This window comes from Monodon monoceros, unplaced genomic scaffold, assembly GCF_005190385.1.
Source record: "Monodon monoceros isolate NGI ecotype Baffin Bay Population unplaced genomic scaffold, NGI_Narwhal_1 Super_Scaffold_4, whole genome shotgun sequence".
Taxonomy (NCBI): Eukaryota; Metazoa; Chordata; class Mammalia; order Artiodactyla; family Monodontidae; genus Monodon; species Monodon monoceros.
This window is the reverse complement of record NW_021703781.1, coordinates 72,421,745-72,439,679: the sequence shown is the minus strand read 5'-3', so window position 1 is coordinate 72,439,679 and position 17,935 is coordinate 72,421,745. Positions and strand designations below refer to the sequence as shown.

The window sequence follows — 17,935 nt, the reverse complement described above, 5'->3', positions numbered from 1 at the left end:
ACTTTCCTTGATGTACCCCCCTTACCTGTGTTAACACAGCAACATCACTTTAGATGGCACGTGAGTCCCTGTCCCATCCCTGCTGCGCTCAAATGGGGCTTCCCTCCACACAAAGTGCCCCGGAGCCCTTTCCTGAAACACTATACACAGTTACTCATCTTGAAAGGGTTAGTATTTTCGTCTGTAGGAACTTTTGACTTTTGTTTTAACATTGAAAAATTACTTTCTAGAAGCCAAAACCCAGAGGATAATTGGGAAAGCCTACGAGTAAATTTCTAAGTGCACGTGTGGGCAGTTTATGTGTGAAACAGATGTGAAACACATCTGCTGGAAGGTGGATGCCTTTGAAGCCGTGGAGTAGAAATACTTGGGTTGTCTTCTACGGCTCCTGCTCATTGGGGGAAGCAGTAGCAGGAGGACGATTTGTCTCTTTGTTCAGTCCTTAGACTGGTACAATGAGATTGGAGGTTGGCTTATTTATTTTATTTTATTTTTTTAAAGAATGAATAGACAGATTTCATTAGGTGATGCTGGTTGTAAAGGAAGAGTTAAACCACTAAAATCGAGGCCCCTGGGATTGTTCTAACCACCAAACGTTCTCTGAGATCGTAACTGATGCAGTTCCAATGATTTATTTAAATACAACTTGAGTATAAGAAGGGTGGTCAAAATCTTGGTGGTTAACGCATTTCCTTCCTCAAGAAAGTCTGGGAAATGAGTGCAAAGGGTCAGTGAGCCCCCAGAAACTCCTGGTCTCAAAATAAATAGGACCAACATCATTATTATGGGTAAGGAGCTTTTTGCAAATCTGAATTAGTGATTACAAATACGCTGGAAGACTAAGGGTGCCGAATGAGGAAACGCTGCTTGCTTTTTAACAGGTGCAGTTCGGTTTTGATTATTGATGACAACACTCCACTAAATGAAGAGCAGCTAATGTTCTAAAAGGGAAACTAGGAACCTTTAGCCTCATCCCGAGGAGGCACAGACGACCAAAGTATTTTTGTTGTTTGATGTTGGAGTCATTTCTGGAGTGAAAGAGGAATGGAATTTGAGTGTGTGGGGAGAAAAATCTAAACTCTGTTTTGCTTTTCAATGAAAAGAGCAAGCAAAAGGGAGAGTATTACACCTTTGGAGCGGGGGTGGGGAGTGCCGGCCAGCCGTGATGAGGGTGCATCTCTTGCCCAGCTGGCCTTTCTCTCTGGAGAAGGAGGCTGGGACGGTGGGCCTGACTGGCCTGGGGGCTTGCCGCATCATTGCAAGGGTAGTCAACCTGGATTCACAACAGTTGTGGCATTGGTCATTCGTTTTGGGAATACGGGACACCCTTAGAAATTCCATTGAGCCCAGTGGGCTTCTGGGACTTGAAAGGAAAAGACAGAGATCTCTTACCTCCTGGGAGAATATAGTTACCTAAAGCCTAAGTCTTGCTAATGACGTGTTAGACCCACCCCAGGTCCCCGGGTTCCTAGGCCATGAAGTCACTAAAGGTCGCAGAGGTGGACTCCCACCTGAGGGCCACCCCTGCTGGGCTGAGCTCCAGGGCAGAGTGGGGAGCATGGTCGTGATGGGGGGTTTCCCCGCTGATGTTTTCTTTGTTACCTACATACACTTGTAAAGAACTGTGTCTCTGAACATTTGACTTGAGGGATCCGTATTGTACAGTTTGTAGTTTCCATTCCTCGGCACTTCCCCCCAAAGCCAAGACCTAATTGTTCACGTGGAGGGCCCGACTGATGTCCAAATGACCCCTCCTCTCACTCCCGTCCTTTTGCTCTTTTATTTAATGAAGAAGCAAAGTGTCAAGTTTTCCAAGATGTATTTTTCCAGAAAGCAAGGCCTGAAATTTCCCACAAACAAAATTGTGATTTTTTTGGTGTGCATTTCTGTGATTTTTTTTTTTTTCTCCTTCATAAATCTCATTCCATAAACCATGGCTGTGCTCTGATGGCCCAGCTGTCTGTCTAGCTCTTTCTACCTGTTTATGGGCTGGGCACTTTGGCCCTGGTCTACTGTATTATGCATATGTGGCCATTGAAGGGAGAAGGAACACAAAAAACGAAAACAAAATCAAAGAGAATTATGAAACAGGACAGAAAGCTCATTTTAATTAAAATGGCCCATAGAGCTCTTTGGTATTCTGTGTTTCAGCCGTACTTATCAAAGAACTCATGCTGAGCCATTCTTAGGTTATTAAGAGTCAAATTACTGTTTTTCTTAGTATGTGGGCAGAAGCTGGTTGGATGTTATATAATGACAGAGCATGACTTGAAGCAAAACCATATCTCCCTAATTGTGCTGATGCCTGGGCTTTTTAACATCAGTTAAAAAGTTGGCAGAGCTCTCTGGGCTTCACATCACCTATCCTTAGGATGAGAAGATGGGATAGGAAATCTCTAACGTCTGATCCTTTCCAGCACTAAAACCCGTGATTTAGTGGTAGCCTGACCATAATGCAGCATCAGCCATTTTTCATCTTAAACAACAGCACAGAGTTTGTTTTTTATAAGGAGGTTGCCTTTAAGGCTAGATATTTAGTAGGGCTCTGAGCAGTGATTACAATTAAATGTAGAAAAGCAAGAAGATGACTGAGATAATTAATAGACCAGCTCAATTGCTAGCTCATTCCTAGGTAATGATTTAGGCATAGAGGAGAAGAACATTCTTAAAAACCGTCTTTCAAGCCACGTACTAACTGCATAAGACCCAAGAGAGATCATGGGATAAAGCTCTCCCTCAACATGGCCATAGAATTGGCACAAGAGCCCACGGCATCCAAGAGGTTAGAATTCCCACGGAGCGGCCTTGCAGAGGAGAGGAAGCATTGTAGAGTATGGACTGTTAGTTTCCAAGTACATTTCAGGTCCAAGAAAAGACAACTACAAAAATTATTTTCTTATCACAACTGAACTGGTTGTTTTGATGGTTAGGTTAGATTTACATTTTCTAGGTTATTAAGTGTAATGCTTAACCCCAAAGTATGTTTATTTGGAAAAATCAGTACTAAATTGCGTTTTAATATATTTATATTTGTTGAGCTTTTTTTCAACCAAGACACTTCTGCTTTAATGTCAGATCAGGCAGACTGTGACGAGGGGCAGGTGTATGTTGGTATCTGCTGCCATGTGTTGTCTGCTCACCTGTGTCCTGACTGTTCCAGGTGCCTCCTGTGTACATGGCACCCTGGCCCCTGCACAGCCCAAAGAGGTGGGCACTGTTCTTTTGTCCCTTTTGCACATGGGGCTCCTAGGTGGTGGAGCTGTTATTTGGACCCAGGCAATTTTTGCTCCAAAGTTCCTGCCCATATTAAAATATGGTTCCATGTTTTGTTTAAAAAAAAAAAAACCCAAAATACTGTTATGGTAAATGAAAGACACGTAGGTAGTAATGGCTTCCCAGGAGCATATAAGTATCAGTTTGGTGCAGGGTATACTGTTGAGAGTAAAGTTGGGGGGAGGGGTATGACGCTGTTCTTCTAGCTTCCGTGACCTGTATGAGATGGGTTTTTTTTGGTGTGTGGTAGAAGTATAACATAAAATTTGTCATTTATTTCTAAAACTTTTTCATCATCCAAAATAGAAACTCTGTATCCATTAAACATTAATTCCCTACTCCTCCTTTCCCCCGGCCCTGGTAACTTCGAATCTACTTTCTGTCTGTGAATTTGCCTGTCCGGGTATCTCCTGTAAGTGGAATCACAGGAAATGTGTCCTTTTGTATCTGGCTGTTTCACGTAATATGTTCAAGGTTCATCCATGTTGTAGCATGTATCAGAACTTCCGTCTTTTAAAAGAGTGGCTGAATGATATTCCATTATATGGGTATATCACACTCCGTTTATCCATTCGTCTGTTGATGGGCACTTGGGTTGTTTCCACCTTGTGGCCACTGTGGATGACGCAGCTATGAACATTGGTGTACCAGTATCTGTTTGAGTCCTTACTTGGAGTTCCTTTGGGTGTATACCTAGGAATGGAATTGCTCGATCATATGGTGATTCTGTGTTTAGCTTTTTAAAGAAGGCCATGACGTTTTTAAAGAGTTAAGTTCAAAAGGCAGTGGATGCCCTTTTGGCAGTCTGTCCCCAGAGCACCTTTCTGGGCACCGTCAGGGAACAGGCATCGAAGGGAACAGGCATCGAAGAGATCAGCCTTGCATTTCATAATTCACTTCCCACCTCCTCTGGAGAGATCCATTGTTTACTGAGTAGAGGGAAGAGTTTCTGCCATTGGTCCTCAAAGATCAGAGCTCACCCAGCCCTGTTCTCTGGACCCCTCCCGAAAAGCAAACCTCTTGGCGTTTAAGCATTAAACAGGTGTTTGTCTCCAGGTCTGCGTGGTGATAGGAAGCAGCATGTGCCACAGCCCTTGGCACATGTAAGCTCAGTTTGTATACACACATCCCAGAGGGATGGCTTGGAGTCCCCCTGGAACCAGCTGAAAATGGGGATTCGGCATGGGCTAGTAAGATTTTATGCATCCTCATGACACCTGGTCTATGTTGAATTGTAGTTTGTGGGACACCTTATGAAGGCCAGGGTTAAAAGGGAGTGCTGTCCTTCTCCATAATTTGAAGATCCAGAAGCTGGATGGAAGGAAGTCTTGTGGGTATTTACCATCATGTGGACACATCATTCCTCGATTTGGCACAGAGCAAAACTTTCCATCCAGCTTCTGGGTGTTTATTCTGCTTGTTATCGAACACCTGGGTGTTTGGAAATGTTCAGAGTTTTTTGCAATGTGGAAAGCAAACATCCAGGTGACAGCTGGGTCTTTGACCTTTCACCTTTCACCTAGGTGTTTTGGTGTCCTACCAACTCAATCGACATTCCCAGTTGTCAGCTGAAGGCTAGGGGTTTTAGGTGCAACGTGGAGGCTTTAGGTAACTGAGGAATTCCGAGAAAACCTGTCTGGGCCACCTTTTGTCTTTGCAATGACAGGGTGTAGAATGTTTGTGGATCCAGTTTTTGGATTACAAGTAAGAAGAGAGTTGAGGCCATTAGCTTCAGTCTGCTTGGTTTCAGTATTGAAATGTTATTTTTAGAAGATTTTAGTGAACATAGTTTTGAAACCCCATGCTTTCTCATTTTGTTCCTTGGCAGATGAAAAATACTGATGAATTCCACAAAGATTTAGCCACACGGAGGAATGAAAAGAAGGGATTGTGCATGGTCGGTTACTGCAGGATTTCTCTTCTCCCTGGCTTTTGTGGTCTGTCCGCCGGAGAGTTACACATGCGGTGGTTCTGCCACAAAACAACTACTACCCTAGGGTTTATTTCACTTTTTTTGTGTGTGTGTGTGAGATTTATGTTTAAATTTGAAAAGTGAAAATGAGAAAAGAGTAAACGTTTTTAATCCTACTACTTAATTATATAAAGTATATCACTAACAATTGAGTACATTTTCTTTCTGATTTTACCTTGTATACAAGTCATGCTTACAGATTCAGGCCTATATGCGCCTAGAAGGTTGTGTGTGTGTGTCATGTGTGTGTTTTGTGTGTGTATATTTTTTACAAAATGGAATCATGAATATACATATTTGCACTCAGGCTACTTGTTTTCATTCATCAGTAATTATCAGTGATATTTTACCGGGACTGCACATAAGAATACCTCATTCTTTTTAATGACTGTATGCTATTCTTTTGGAATAAACTGTTCATTATGAATGAGTCTCCTGTTGATGGATTCCAGTTTTCTTCTGTTACAAACTGTGCTTGAAGCAACAATTTTATTATGTGCTTTGAAGTAATCCTGCTCTTTTCCGTGTAGGCAAGATTTCTAGAAGTGGAATTAGCTGGGTCCAAAAAAAAAAATGTGTGTTGCTAATTTTAATGGGTACTAGCAAATTATTTTACAGAAAGGTTTTTCTCAACTTATGTTATCAATTTGAGTTTCTATTTCCCTCCATTCCACCCTCACCGAGTACTCAATGACATTGATCTTTCTAATTTTTGTTAATCAACTGGTGAATAACAGTGTCTCATCATTGTTTTGTTTTTTTTTTTGCGGTACGCGGGCCTCTCACTGTTGTGGCCTCTCCCGTCGCGGAGCACAGGCTCTGGATGCGCAGGCTCAGCGGCCATGGCTCACGGGCCCAGCCGCTTCGTGGCATGTGGGATCTTCCCGGACCGGGGCAGGAACCCGCGTCCCCTGCATCGGCAGGCGGACTCTCAGCCACTGCGCTACCAGGGAAGCCCTCACCATTGTTTTAATTTGCATTTCCCTGCTCCTTAATGAGGTTAAAGCATATTTTCATATGTTTATTGAGTATTTACATTCCCTCTTCTGTGCAACCAAAGATGGTTTATGTTCATTTGACCTAAGTGGCAGAAACAATGGAGCATTAAAAAGCTGAGGAATTGAGAAAAACGTGTTGAAGATGACATCTTACATTTTTGTAGTTTCTTTAGGTGTACCCGGAATCTTGGTATGGAAATGGTGTGTTTAAAAAAGCACAGAAATCTTTGTGCCTCTGTTCCCCATCTTTGTAGAGTTACTGTTTGTAGTCTCTTAGCTTGTCATTAAGCAACCAATAATTAATGGTAGGATGTCCCCTACAAAAGTGTCAAATAGTCTCCCTGTTGGAGGCTTCCAAGGGCATCCATTGGAAAATGCCACAGCTCATAAAATTTGGGATTGGTGGTATGTCAAGGAATCAAATACTGGAGCCACGGTGTAAGAAAATAAATATTAACAGCACGGTATGGGGCAATATTGATTGAGTACCAAGGTCTCTGGAAGGGCAGAAGCACCCTGTTGGGTAAATGTGTTTCTCATTGTGAAAGCATTTTATAAATGTTAACTTATTAACATTATTGTCGTGCATCTCTAGGAAGTAAATATCCAGGGAGCACATGCCCTTGTAGATCTTACGTGGAATGCCACAGCCCCGACGAAAGACTGGAGCTGACCATGCGCCCTAGGGTTAAAAAAAGGCAGTGGCATGCAGGGCTGTATATGCCAAGATTTAATGTCTCGGGCAGAGGCAGACCATGCCCTGCCTGCACAGTTCAGGTTCAGCTCCATTTGGAATCCACTCTGTGCCAAATCTGGATCCAGGCACAAGAAAGACATTGACAGTTTGGATGGGGTCCAGAGACAGGCACTAGCCATGATTAAGGGCTTATGGGCATGACATTTGAGCAGGGGCTCAAAGAACTGAATATTTACAGCAGGGCTAAATGCTGGATTACGTGGCTTGGTGACATCGGCCCGAGTTACCCTCCACGTGACTGGTTCCTTAGAGGCCAAGAGAGCCCCATTCCTGATACTGCTGAGCGCTTCTGGAGAGGGAGGGTCTCATTGAGGGCTCATCTGCCTCGAGTTAAATCAAGGAGCTAGCACCTGCCTTTTCCATGCTCTGAGCCTACAGCTCCAGGGTAGCCCCCAGGGGGGCCAGGATTTCCATAGGGAATTCTTAAACTGGAGATTTTAGCATCCACATCTTCTCTTCTTCCTGAGCATCCCTTTTATACATTCTGCAAAGAAGGTGCTTATCCCAAGAGGAGACGCAGCCCCTTGTTTTGGTTCTCCTAAAAGTCTGTGGCCCAGCCAAGAGCAGAAGTGAGTCTTCTCCAATGTAGAGAACAGACTCTCTCCATTGTAGGTCTGATGACTTCAAGTTCATTGACTGCCAGACATTTCACCTGGGACAGTGAGACGAACACCCCATCACCAGCTCTAGGACCTTAGACTGAAACAACCTCCATGGTTTACAGGGGGAGTCGTTTTCAGGCAGCAGCTGAAGCAAAGTGACTGCTCAGAACGCAGTCTTAATTCAGGGCTTGTAGTCTGTTAAGAAGAAGAATCCAGCCTTCACCCCCATGATGCTTCCCGAGACTGTTAGTGACGACCAGCAATCTTGTTTTTGGACTCAGCGTCAGTAACCGCACTCTGCTGTGATGGCTTGTGCTGAACTGAACGGCTGACATGAAAAGAGTTGTACTATCGCGTGTTCTTCTAACCTCTTACCTCTGTTGGCTCTGCTTTTCAAAGTGGACAGCTGCTCTGCCCTCCCCTTTTTATAATGGAGCGTTCACGAGACAATTTTCTTTATTCTCTAATTTAGTTCCTTGAATCTCTCGTGTGCTTGCGCAGGCTCTGCTGGCATTATCGGTTTTTTATGTGATTAAGGCAGACAGCACTTGCAGTGCTCAGTTGGAATTCCTGAAATAAGATGAGGAGGCCCTGGCTTTTTATTTTTTCTTTCCATTTCTCCAGAATGCCTTGTCCAAAATGCCTTTAAAGAATGATACGGATTTGGAGAGAAATATTAAAGCCATGAACCTGAAAGATGAAATCTGCATTTTGACCTTGATAAGGAAAAATCATGTTTGCTTGAAAGCCTGAGTCTATTGAAATACTTTGAAAGCAAGGTGGAAACCTTAGAATCTAGTCTGTTTGCATGTTGACAGAACTAGGGTAAGAATCACAATAACTTATTTTCTCATGTGCTGCTTATCTTTGAAAAGTCTCAAGGAGTTTGTAAACAGATGGATACACAACTTAAGTTTCCTGAGGATTCATTGCTCCCATATTTGAAATTCCGAGTGTATCTCAGGAACATGCAGCATCTATTCAGCCAGAGATGGGAGGGGCAGACCTGTGTTTCCAGCTGAAACTTCTTGAGATGTCCTGGCAGCATCTAAGCGCTGTGGGGAAGGATCTAAGAGGACTTCAAACCAGAAGCTTCCAGGAACAATGACAGCACCTACCTTGTGGGCTCCTTGGGAGAGTTAAGGTTAAATTAGCTGAGGTGGAAAGGAGCGCTCAGGAAAGTGCCTGGTTTACAGTACGTGTTCACTGGCGTTTGCTCTACGTAGTTCCTTGGTACCGTAGGGTTTGAGGGCTCCCAGTGGATGGGCAGTCTGAGGCTCACCTGCCCTGGGGCACTGATGCTGTGGGTTAGTGTTAGGTTCCCCGGCCACTTGGCAGCTCCTGGAGGACCCCTCGAACCCATGACAGTGACAGACCTACTGCAAACACTCCTTTGTACCTTAACATGATGATGTCAGCTTGCCAGATGTTCACCGTGATGATAATTGTTGTTTTCCTTTGTCACCAGTCTGAGTATTTATTATGAGGTAAATTTAGAATTCAGGTGATTCTTCTCTACCTTCCTTGTCTCCCTCAACTTCTTTTTAAATCAAGAAAGCAAAGCGCCTGGTGTTCTGTACTAAGATTGTTCAATAACCACCTTTCCTCTCATCTTTGCAGGTACGAAACCAGCATTGGAGCCTTATCATGGAAAGCGTGGTCCCATCCGACAAAGGAAATTATACCTGTGTGGTGGAGAACGATTACGGGTCCATCAATCACACGTACCACCTCGATGTTGTTGGTGAGTTTGCTTCTCCCCGAGTGGCAGCCACGTGCCAGCCTGCTGCAGCTTTACTCATTTGAAATTGTGAAAGTGAGTCTTGTTTCTCCCCATGCTTTCAGGAGACTTGGTTTGTTTTCATTCTTTCTAAATACACGCTATCATTTGGGAAGGATTCTTCTGTCATTTGACAACGTTCTGTTTCCTGATTAGCTGAGTTTTGTGTGTTTTGCGTGATCCCCTTGGCTCCCAAGCATCATCTTGTGTAATGTGGATGTGGTGTGAGATGTGCTGATGTTCTGGAAGCTGAGATTTCTCTGCAAAATGTTAGTGTCTGCAGGGAAAGGTACAGTTAGGCTGTGGGAGAACGTTGTTGCTGAAAGAAGGGCAACTATATAATGCTGGCTGAAGAGTAAAGGAAAAGGTATTATAATGACTGAGCTTATAGCTGGTTGGACGAAGGTTAACGTCAAGGGACCCTTCAGTCCCATCAGAAGAAAGTCATTAGACACTACAAGTTCAACGTCTATTCCTAGAAGCTATTTCTTCTGCGAAAAGGGAACTGTTTTAATGGGCTTATGAATACTTTTTTTAATCAAAGTGCTTAAATAAGCTATTTTAAGGAAATATCTTAAGACAACATAGCTTGTTGTCCTGGAAACTCAAATTTCTTCCTAAGTCTGGTCTATTATGATGGGTTTTGTTGTAACTGATGAAGAAAGGCTGTTTCTCTGTCTTGTTGGAGGATTGATAAACTTACACCTAGGAGGTGTCTCGTTTCGGGATGGTGGGCTGAGATCTTTTCTTTGTAGAAGCCACCTTTTGTCTTTGCCATCTACCCTGACTCTCAGTGTGGCCACCTGTCCTTGAGTCCTTGCTGTGGGTTACCTAATCGGTTTGCACATCCCCACATGCAGGTTTCTGACTCCTGCTAAAGCCTCAGTCTCACCTTGACTCATTTTGCGTGCGTTAGTGTGACCCTCTGTAACCCCACAAACTCATGCCCACCCCCTGTGCATCCATAAACAAAGGCCTTCCACCATCATTTCCTGTGCATGTGCCCTTAGTATTATTTCACATGTGGGCATTTCTTCTCCTTCAGTAGAATATAAACTCTTTGAGGAGAGAGACCCCATAGATATTTGAATTGCCCAAAGAGCCATTAAAGAAACTTTGCAACAGCTTGATTAACCAAATTACATAGATGTGGTTAATTGAAGTTTTAGGTTAACTGAAAATTAAATAGAAAACCATTTTAATTTTCTATCAGGTTAAATTAAATCCGTAAGAAACTCTGCCTTAGAAAGCATGGTTCAGCCTTTATCTCCATTTGTAAAGTGTTCAGTGAAAAAAACAACATTTTGTTATTCAGAAGCCTTAATGTGAAATTTGAAAGGATTTTGTATGATATAGATTCTATAGATATTCATAAAAGCCTGAGTTTTAAGAGCCTTCTTTTCTCACAGAGATATTTGTGGAATGTTTCTTAGTGGGAATCACTATGTACTGACATTTTACCAAACAAACACAAAGAGAAGTAACACTCACACATGAGAAGAAAATGGTTAACATTTATTTTGGCATTGATGTGTCATAAGTCTGTCGATCAAAGAGCACACGACTTGGGCTTTCCTGGCGGTCCAGCAGTTAAGACTCCACGCTTCCAATGCAGGGGGCGCAGGTTCAATCCCTGATCGGGGAACCACGACCCCACGTGCCGCATGGCGTGGCCCCCAAAAATAAATTAATTAAAAAAAAAAAAAAAAAGAGGAGCACACCACTTGGATTTCACTTTGGGCCTCGCATATCCTGAGTTTGACATGAAAGTGTTCCTATTAAAGGAAAGAAAGTTTTGGGGCTAAAAGTTCTAAATAGTTAATTTTGGACAAAAGTCATTTATTGTGGGAATAAAATAATTGTGTTAACAGCAGTCTTTGGGGATCCTGGCTTTGCAGAGATCTACAAATCATTCATTAAGATTGGTTGGGGCCATTCCAGGAATCAGGAGTCATATCTCGGCCACTTCAGCCGCGGGCTCTTGCTTCTAGCAGGTTTTAGGTTGAGTTGTTATGTAAAACGTTCAGAGGTCCCTCACCCCACCTCCCCTTTCAGCTTTCTGGCAGCTCATCTCTGTGAAGCCCTGAAATCTCTCTTAGACTTTAGGGTTGGATTTGAATTGGGCTGCTGAATAATGGAATCGCGCGGTCTAATGTTAATCCCCTGGCGATCAGTCTTGTTGAAAAGAGCGTATGATTCAGTGCTGTAATGTGGAGGGAGCGTAGTGTATGGAGTAATGCAGAGAAAGGCCTGATTATGTCACAAATTTGGGAGATCGCCCAGCTAAACGTGGGCCAATAATGACACAATGCTGGTTGGGAATATCCATTAAAGCTCAACCCCAATAATTTTCCAAGCCTTGAACCTTCTTTATAAATAGAAGCCAAAAGTCAGTGGAGTATAAGACATTTTCAGGAAAGATGGAGGTGTGAAATACTCTCATCTTTGCTCAAAACCCTAGTAATTGCTTTGAGAAGTGGTAATAAAATAAGAATTGAGTCAGCTGAAGAGTCTCAGGCAGACTTACAGGGCTGGCAGACAGTCATCCTGAACATCTCGGCAAGTGGAAACAAAAGGGGTTCAGGCTTGAACTGTGAATTTCTGGTGGCCTGTAGGTCCGAGTTTAATACATGGCTGCGTGGTAGCAGCCTCTCAGCTCCATCTCTGTTTGACAGAATATCAGAGACTCTTTCCCAGAGAAAGTGAAGTCCTGACCTAGTTCCCATTCTCCGAGGTTTTATTTTTGTTGCTATGATACATAGGTTTGTAGTTTGGATATGACGACGCATCGAACTGGGTGAGACCTTTTTATTGAAATTCTTCCTTGGAAAGGCATTCCCATAAGCACTTTAATGTAAAAGCTGTGTAATTTAAGTGACATTCTTGTGTTCTGGAATTAAATAGCGAGCCATTGTTGTGTGTGAGGGAAACGCTTTGGTTTATGGGAGTCTTTTAGGAGCCTTGTTTGATCCTCATTAAAATTGACACCATTACTTTTCAGCCATTTACTTGCAAGGGAAAATTAGTGTGAAGCTCCACATCTCAGTAATTGTGGTGATAATAAAACGGGCTCTCCTTAAAATAGCGAGCTCTGGGAGGTGGCAAGTGTTCACCCGTAGCTCATCAGTGAGCGAGGTTGAAGCAGCGCAGAATTCTGCCTGGGGCCCTGCCACCAAGAAGCAGCAGCCTGGCAGAAGTCCTTTAACTTTTTGTTTTTTTTCACATCTTTATTGGGGTATAACTGCTTTACAATGGTGTGTTAGTTTCTGCTTTATAACAAAGTGAATCAGTTATACATACACATATGTTCCCATATCTCTCCCCTCTTGCGTCTCCCTCCCTCTCACCCTCCCTATCCCACCCCTCTAGGTGGTCACAAAGCACCGAGCTGGTCTCCCTGTGCTACGCGGCTGCTTCCCACTAGCTATATCTATTTTACGTTTGGTAGTGTATATACGTCCATGCCACTCTCTCGCTTTGTCCCAGCTTACCCTTCCCCCTCCCCACATCCTCAAGTCCATTCTCTGGTAGGTCTGTGTCCTAATTCCTGTCTTACCCCTAGGTTCTTCATGACATTTTTTTTTTTTCACTCTCCTCGTGTCTGAAAAGGAAGGTGCTGACACTCACTAATGTTAGATAAAGGCAGCCTGGTGTTGTGAGCATAGCGGCTCTGTCGGCCCACACACTGGGGACCAAGAGAACTGGGACAAGTGACTAGCTCCTCTGAGCCTCTCTCAGCGGTGATGCTTACCTCGTTTCTGTGATGGCTGTATCAGTTTCCTAGGGGCTGCTGTAACACATCATCACAGGCTGGATGGCTCAAAAATAGGAAATTATTCTCTTGTCAGTTCTGGAAGCCAGAAGTCTGAAGTCAGGCTCTCTGTAGGGTTGGATCCTTTTGGAGATTCCGAGGGCGAATCCGTTCATGCCTCTGTCCCAGCTTCTGGTGGCTGTCAGCAGTTCTTGGCTTGTGGACATATCACTCCACCTCCAGCTCTGTCTTCCCGTGTTCTTCCTCTCCGTGTTGTCTCAAATCTCCCTCTGCCTTTCTCTTGTAAGGACACCTGTCATTGGATTTGGAGGCCATCTTCAATCCAGGATGACCTCATCTTGAGATCCTTAAACTCAATCACAAAGACCTTATTTCCAAATAGGGTCACGTTCACAGATGCCAGGGGGTTAGGACATGGACTTTTCTTTTCTGGGGCCACAGTTCAACCCACTATAGTGGTTATGAGAAATCGGTTGGGTAAACAGGTGAAAACACCCAACTGGTACCTAGGTGGCTAGCAACAAATGCTACTTTCCTCCTTTCTAAACTTGGAAACTCCTTTGAGGGTTAGAAGACGTCTTAAATGGCCTTTATTGACTCAACCAGAAGTTTTATTGAACAACCTGGATGCCGTGTTGGGACCGCCAGAACCGGCCAGTGGCTGACGGTCACTTGTCCTGCTGAGGTTTCCATCTTTGGTTAATGCTGTCGTCAGGGCTTTCCCAGGACTGAGATAGTTGCTTGAACTCGCAGAAGAGGGTTGTAGAGTTAGAGAGCTTCAGGTTCATCGAGTTGGTCTCGTTACCTCCACCTCTCACCCCATTTTACAACTGGGGACCTCCAGGTTCCGGGCGGGTAAGTGATTTTTGCCAAGGGCTCGAAGGAACTCCAGAGCTGGGTCCTCTCGAATCCTAGATTCGTGCTGCGCGCACCACACACTGCTGTCTCTGTTTCAGGATTGCTGTGGAGTCAGCAGCTACCTCAGCCAGACTCAAAGGCGAACCCCATGTGCAGCTCTCTGTGTCCAAAAAACCCCAAAATGTGAGAGAGAGAGACGGAAGTATTCAGAAGACCAGTTGCTCCTTCTGACTCATATAGACCCTTTCTTTGGCTTGGAATTGTGAACTCTGCCTCCTTTCGATGTCCAGTTCTGCATTCCCAGAGAGCATCAGATAACCTGTGAGCTTTTCACCTGGCATCGGGTATCCTGGGGGGCAGCAGAGCAGCAGAGGTGGATACGGGGCCTCTGGATTTGCAGAGGCCAGCCTTGCCTACTCCTCTACAGTCTGCTTTCCAGAAATTTGTCCTCCCGGGGCAAGAGCTATAAGCAACACACAGTGTCTCGGTGGCTGGTTGGGAGCCGGTCGGGGCCAGGAGTCCCTTCTGGCTGTGAGGGGATCACCCAGGCCCCTCCGCCAGCCCTGACTTGTTCGGCGGCAGACAGGGACAGCGCTGTCCACTGGCCCTTGACATCAATCTGCTGTAACCCGGCTTCAGACGTCATGGGACTCAGCCCGAAAGCAAGAAGGAGTCCGTGCCAGCGCTGACTGCCACCCCCCAGGTGTGTGTCGGGGAGGAGTGAAGGCTGTTATTGCGGGCGCTGACCCATAGGCCTGACTAAGGGGCTGACGTTGAGCGCTCGGCAGCCCGTCCAGTGGGAGAGGTGGTGTCAATCGTTTATTGCTTGGGGCAGTCCCGTCCTGGGAAGACAGAGGACCCAGTGTGATCCCTGAGCCCTAGGGAGGGGACTGAGGCAAGTCAGAGCCCCCGAAACCACACTTCTGCAGTGCAGCGGACCTTTCTTTTTGGTGGGAGGTGTCAGGTTGGAACAAAGTAGTGTTTCAGTAAATGAAGAAATGGTGGTCTAGTTCATTAATTAACTGGTTGGTTTATTAGTGAGGCTCTCAAAATTAGGACCATTCCCAGCCACTTGCTCCTTATGGAAGACCCTTCTCTGTCCTAGTTTCTGTCACATCATGGCTCCCGGACACTGCTTCTGTTTCTCTGAGTGAAGAGGGTGGCTGCAGTGCAGGTGGCATGAAACTACACAATACCGTGTATCTGGAGATTTGAACGCATTGGACACCTGACTCTCACCTTCCAACTTGGAGCTCTTGTGCATTTCCCTGGCACTCGCTAGGCCTCAGCTCCACAGAGCCCCTTGGGATTCTCAACTTGAAGCATCTTGACCTAGAACCTTCCTGGCCAGACCTCATTTGACTTTCCATATTCATGATTTTGATGCCAATGAATTCTTTTCTATTTCTTGCTCTGAGTTCAAGACTTGGTGTTTATCCTGATACTGGTTCTGCGTGCCAGCTTGACGTTGTGAAATCTAGCTGGAGGAAGGCAGAAAGCCCCTCAGCTGAGAACGGATGGATGGAGGTGCCATGCCAGGCACAGGTCACAGCGGTGCCTTCCTAAGTGGGCTTGTTAAAGTGGACGTGGAATGGTGGGGCTGTAGCGGGGGTTGTGTAGGAGGCCAAGTCCTGCTGCTTTTGTGGCTCCAGCAGCCAATACTGCCTCCTCGTCCTAACCGTTGCTACAGCATCAACCCTCGGGGGGACACCTGAGCACCTCTGCAGGTACTGGTGGGAATTACGTGGGCGAGTGGTTCAAATCCTGTTTCCATCCTTTGCTAGCTTTGTGGCCTGGGAAGTCATGGAACTTCTGAACCTCAGTTTTCTCATCTGTAAAATGGGGGATGGCATGCTTTGGTAGGAGGGCAGTGCTTTTAAATAATGGGACCCACTAGTGATGTCTAGTCCTGTCATTAGGGGGTCCCACACCTTTCATAGGTCTAAGCCGAGACATGTACCCTCAGCTCAGCCCTGGCTAAAGGAGTGGTTGGTCCTCTCCTTTCCTTCAGGACGCAGATTTCAAAACTTCCTTTGGTAGCTACTGTTTAACGAGCTTTTTGGTTGCTACAGAGTGGCTTTTCATACCTATTTCACAACAGGTATTCCAGGGGCAAAAGCTGGCCAGTGGGTGGCTACATCAGTGCCGAATGTACTGAGCAGAAAGCGCTTCCCTGCAGGACTGATACCAGCTCAAACTTACTCCTTCTGGGCATTGAGGGCAGGTGATGCCTGTGGGTGCCAGCTCCTGGGGTTGGAGCAGGCACACGCTGGCCTGGATGGGACCATGTGAGAACTGCCGTATCAGCATATTTGCCATGTTCTCTGCAAGCCATCAGTTGCCCTCTGCTCCATAGTTGAGGAAGGAAGCCTGATTGATTGTTTTAGATTCTGGCAGTGGGCCTGACTGCGGTGACTGGGGTGAGGGGCTGATATTTGAGCTCTTGTCTGATCTTTGGCGTTGAGTCTATGGTATGGGCAAAGAGGATGTAGAAGTGTTACAGACAAGTGAATGACTTACAGCATTTTGTAAGAGGGTCTCTTCGTCGTAGCTGGAAATAATTCAGGTGGGCGCAGAGGGCGGAGAGAAAGCTTGTTGCTACTAGTCTCTGGGCAAGTAAGCGTGGTGTGAAGATGTAGATTCATCCATGGCAGTCAGAGTGCCCAGTAATTTGAGCTAGAACTTAGCAAGATTTTGATCAGTATGTGCTGAATTGAAATAATAGAATAACAGCCTGAGTTACTTATATTTGGGGGTATGTGGTTCTTAACATATTGCAAATCCTAATGCAAGGAATCTTCCGAGTTCCTCTCTGAACGTATATATACAGCTTCAATTACCGGTCACCTTTTTTCACAAAAGACCCCAGTTGAGACGTATTATGCCGACTCTCATTAAGATGAGTGTAGAAATGTCAACAAATTCTTCTCCGTTTAAATAATACTTCCACCAGAGTGCTTTTGTGGATTCCCCCTCCCTTAGAACACCCTGCTGTTACATTCAGGTCTTGTGTTTGGTTTATTTTCACAGTCAGGAGAAGGTAGGGCAGAAACGACCTATCGTAACAGGGGTGTGTTCCCAAGTTCAAGAGCAGGTCTGAGTTGGAGAGGCAGCATTTAGAGTTTCGCCATAGTGAGGTCAGAGTCAGGTTGGAAGTGGGGAAGAGATGGCTGAGGGGAGGATGTTAGTGTTTCTCTGGGAAAGTTTTTCTGTTTCTCCTTCTGAGAAGAGAGAGATGAGGAGATGAGGACATCAGTGCCTTGGTTTAGAGGGAAAAGATAGAGCAGAGCATTCTACAGGGATTGTCTTTATTGATTGTACTGTAATGATTAATCCTCTATCTATGGGGCATCCTGTGCTTGGCCTAGAGGGTGTTTGGGACAATTGGTTGAATGAAACACGTGCTTTGGCCTCTTGGGGTTCTCAGCTCACAGTGCAAAAGACCCCAAACTGCCGCCGTGAGAAGATGATAAATAGGGATGGAGACTCCTGGATCTTGATAGAACTCCTCCTTTTACTTTCTTTCTCCTGGAGCCTCCCCCTTAGAGAATTCTCTCAAACAAGGCCTGTAGGAATTCTGTCCATCCCAAATAAATGCACACATCACAGGTCAGGTGGTGCCCCAGGCATATTCTTTACCATCTCAGCATGAAAGTGCTCTTTTTTTAAGATACGCATTGCATATTATTTGGGAGGAATCTTTTGGAAGTTGTGCTTTTTTTGAAAAAGGAATTCCTCATTTTATTTGGTTCCGTATACACTCTGGACTGAGACTGAGAAATGAAGGATTTAGTCCTTTAAATTTTACATTTTGGCCAAAAGAAACAAAACCATCTTGTGTGTGAACCATCACTGAGTGATCGGTGGGCAGTGGGCAGGGTTGCAGGCTGGCCTGAGGCCTCCCATTTGCCTTGGATGGTGAG

The 17,935-nt window shown here is 45.0% G+C and overlaps 1 protein-coding gene across 13 annotated transcripts in view; it reads left to right on the top strand.

Annotated features, from left to right (window-relative positions):
• Window positions 1-17,935, top strand: part of FGFR2 (fibroblast growth factor receptor 2) — a 103,970-nt gene that overhangs the window by 41,669 nt on the left and 44,366 nt on the right. For all 13 annotated transcript variants that reach the window (XM_029244690.1, XM_029244700.1, XM_029244698.1 and 10 more), the window contains one exon: window positions 9,223-9,346. In XM_029244690.1, the coding sequence (XP_029100523.1) occupies window positions 9,223-9,346 (124 nt within the window). The remainder of the gene's footprint in view (window positions 1-9,222; window positions 9,347-17,935) is intronic.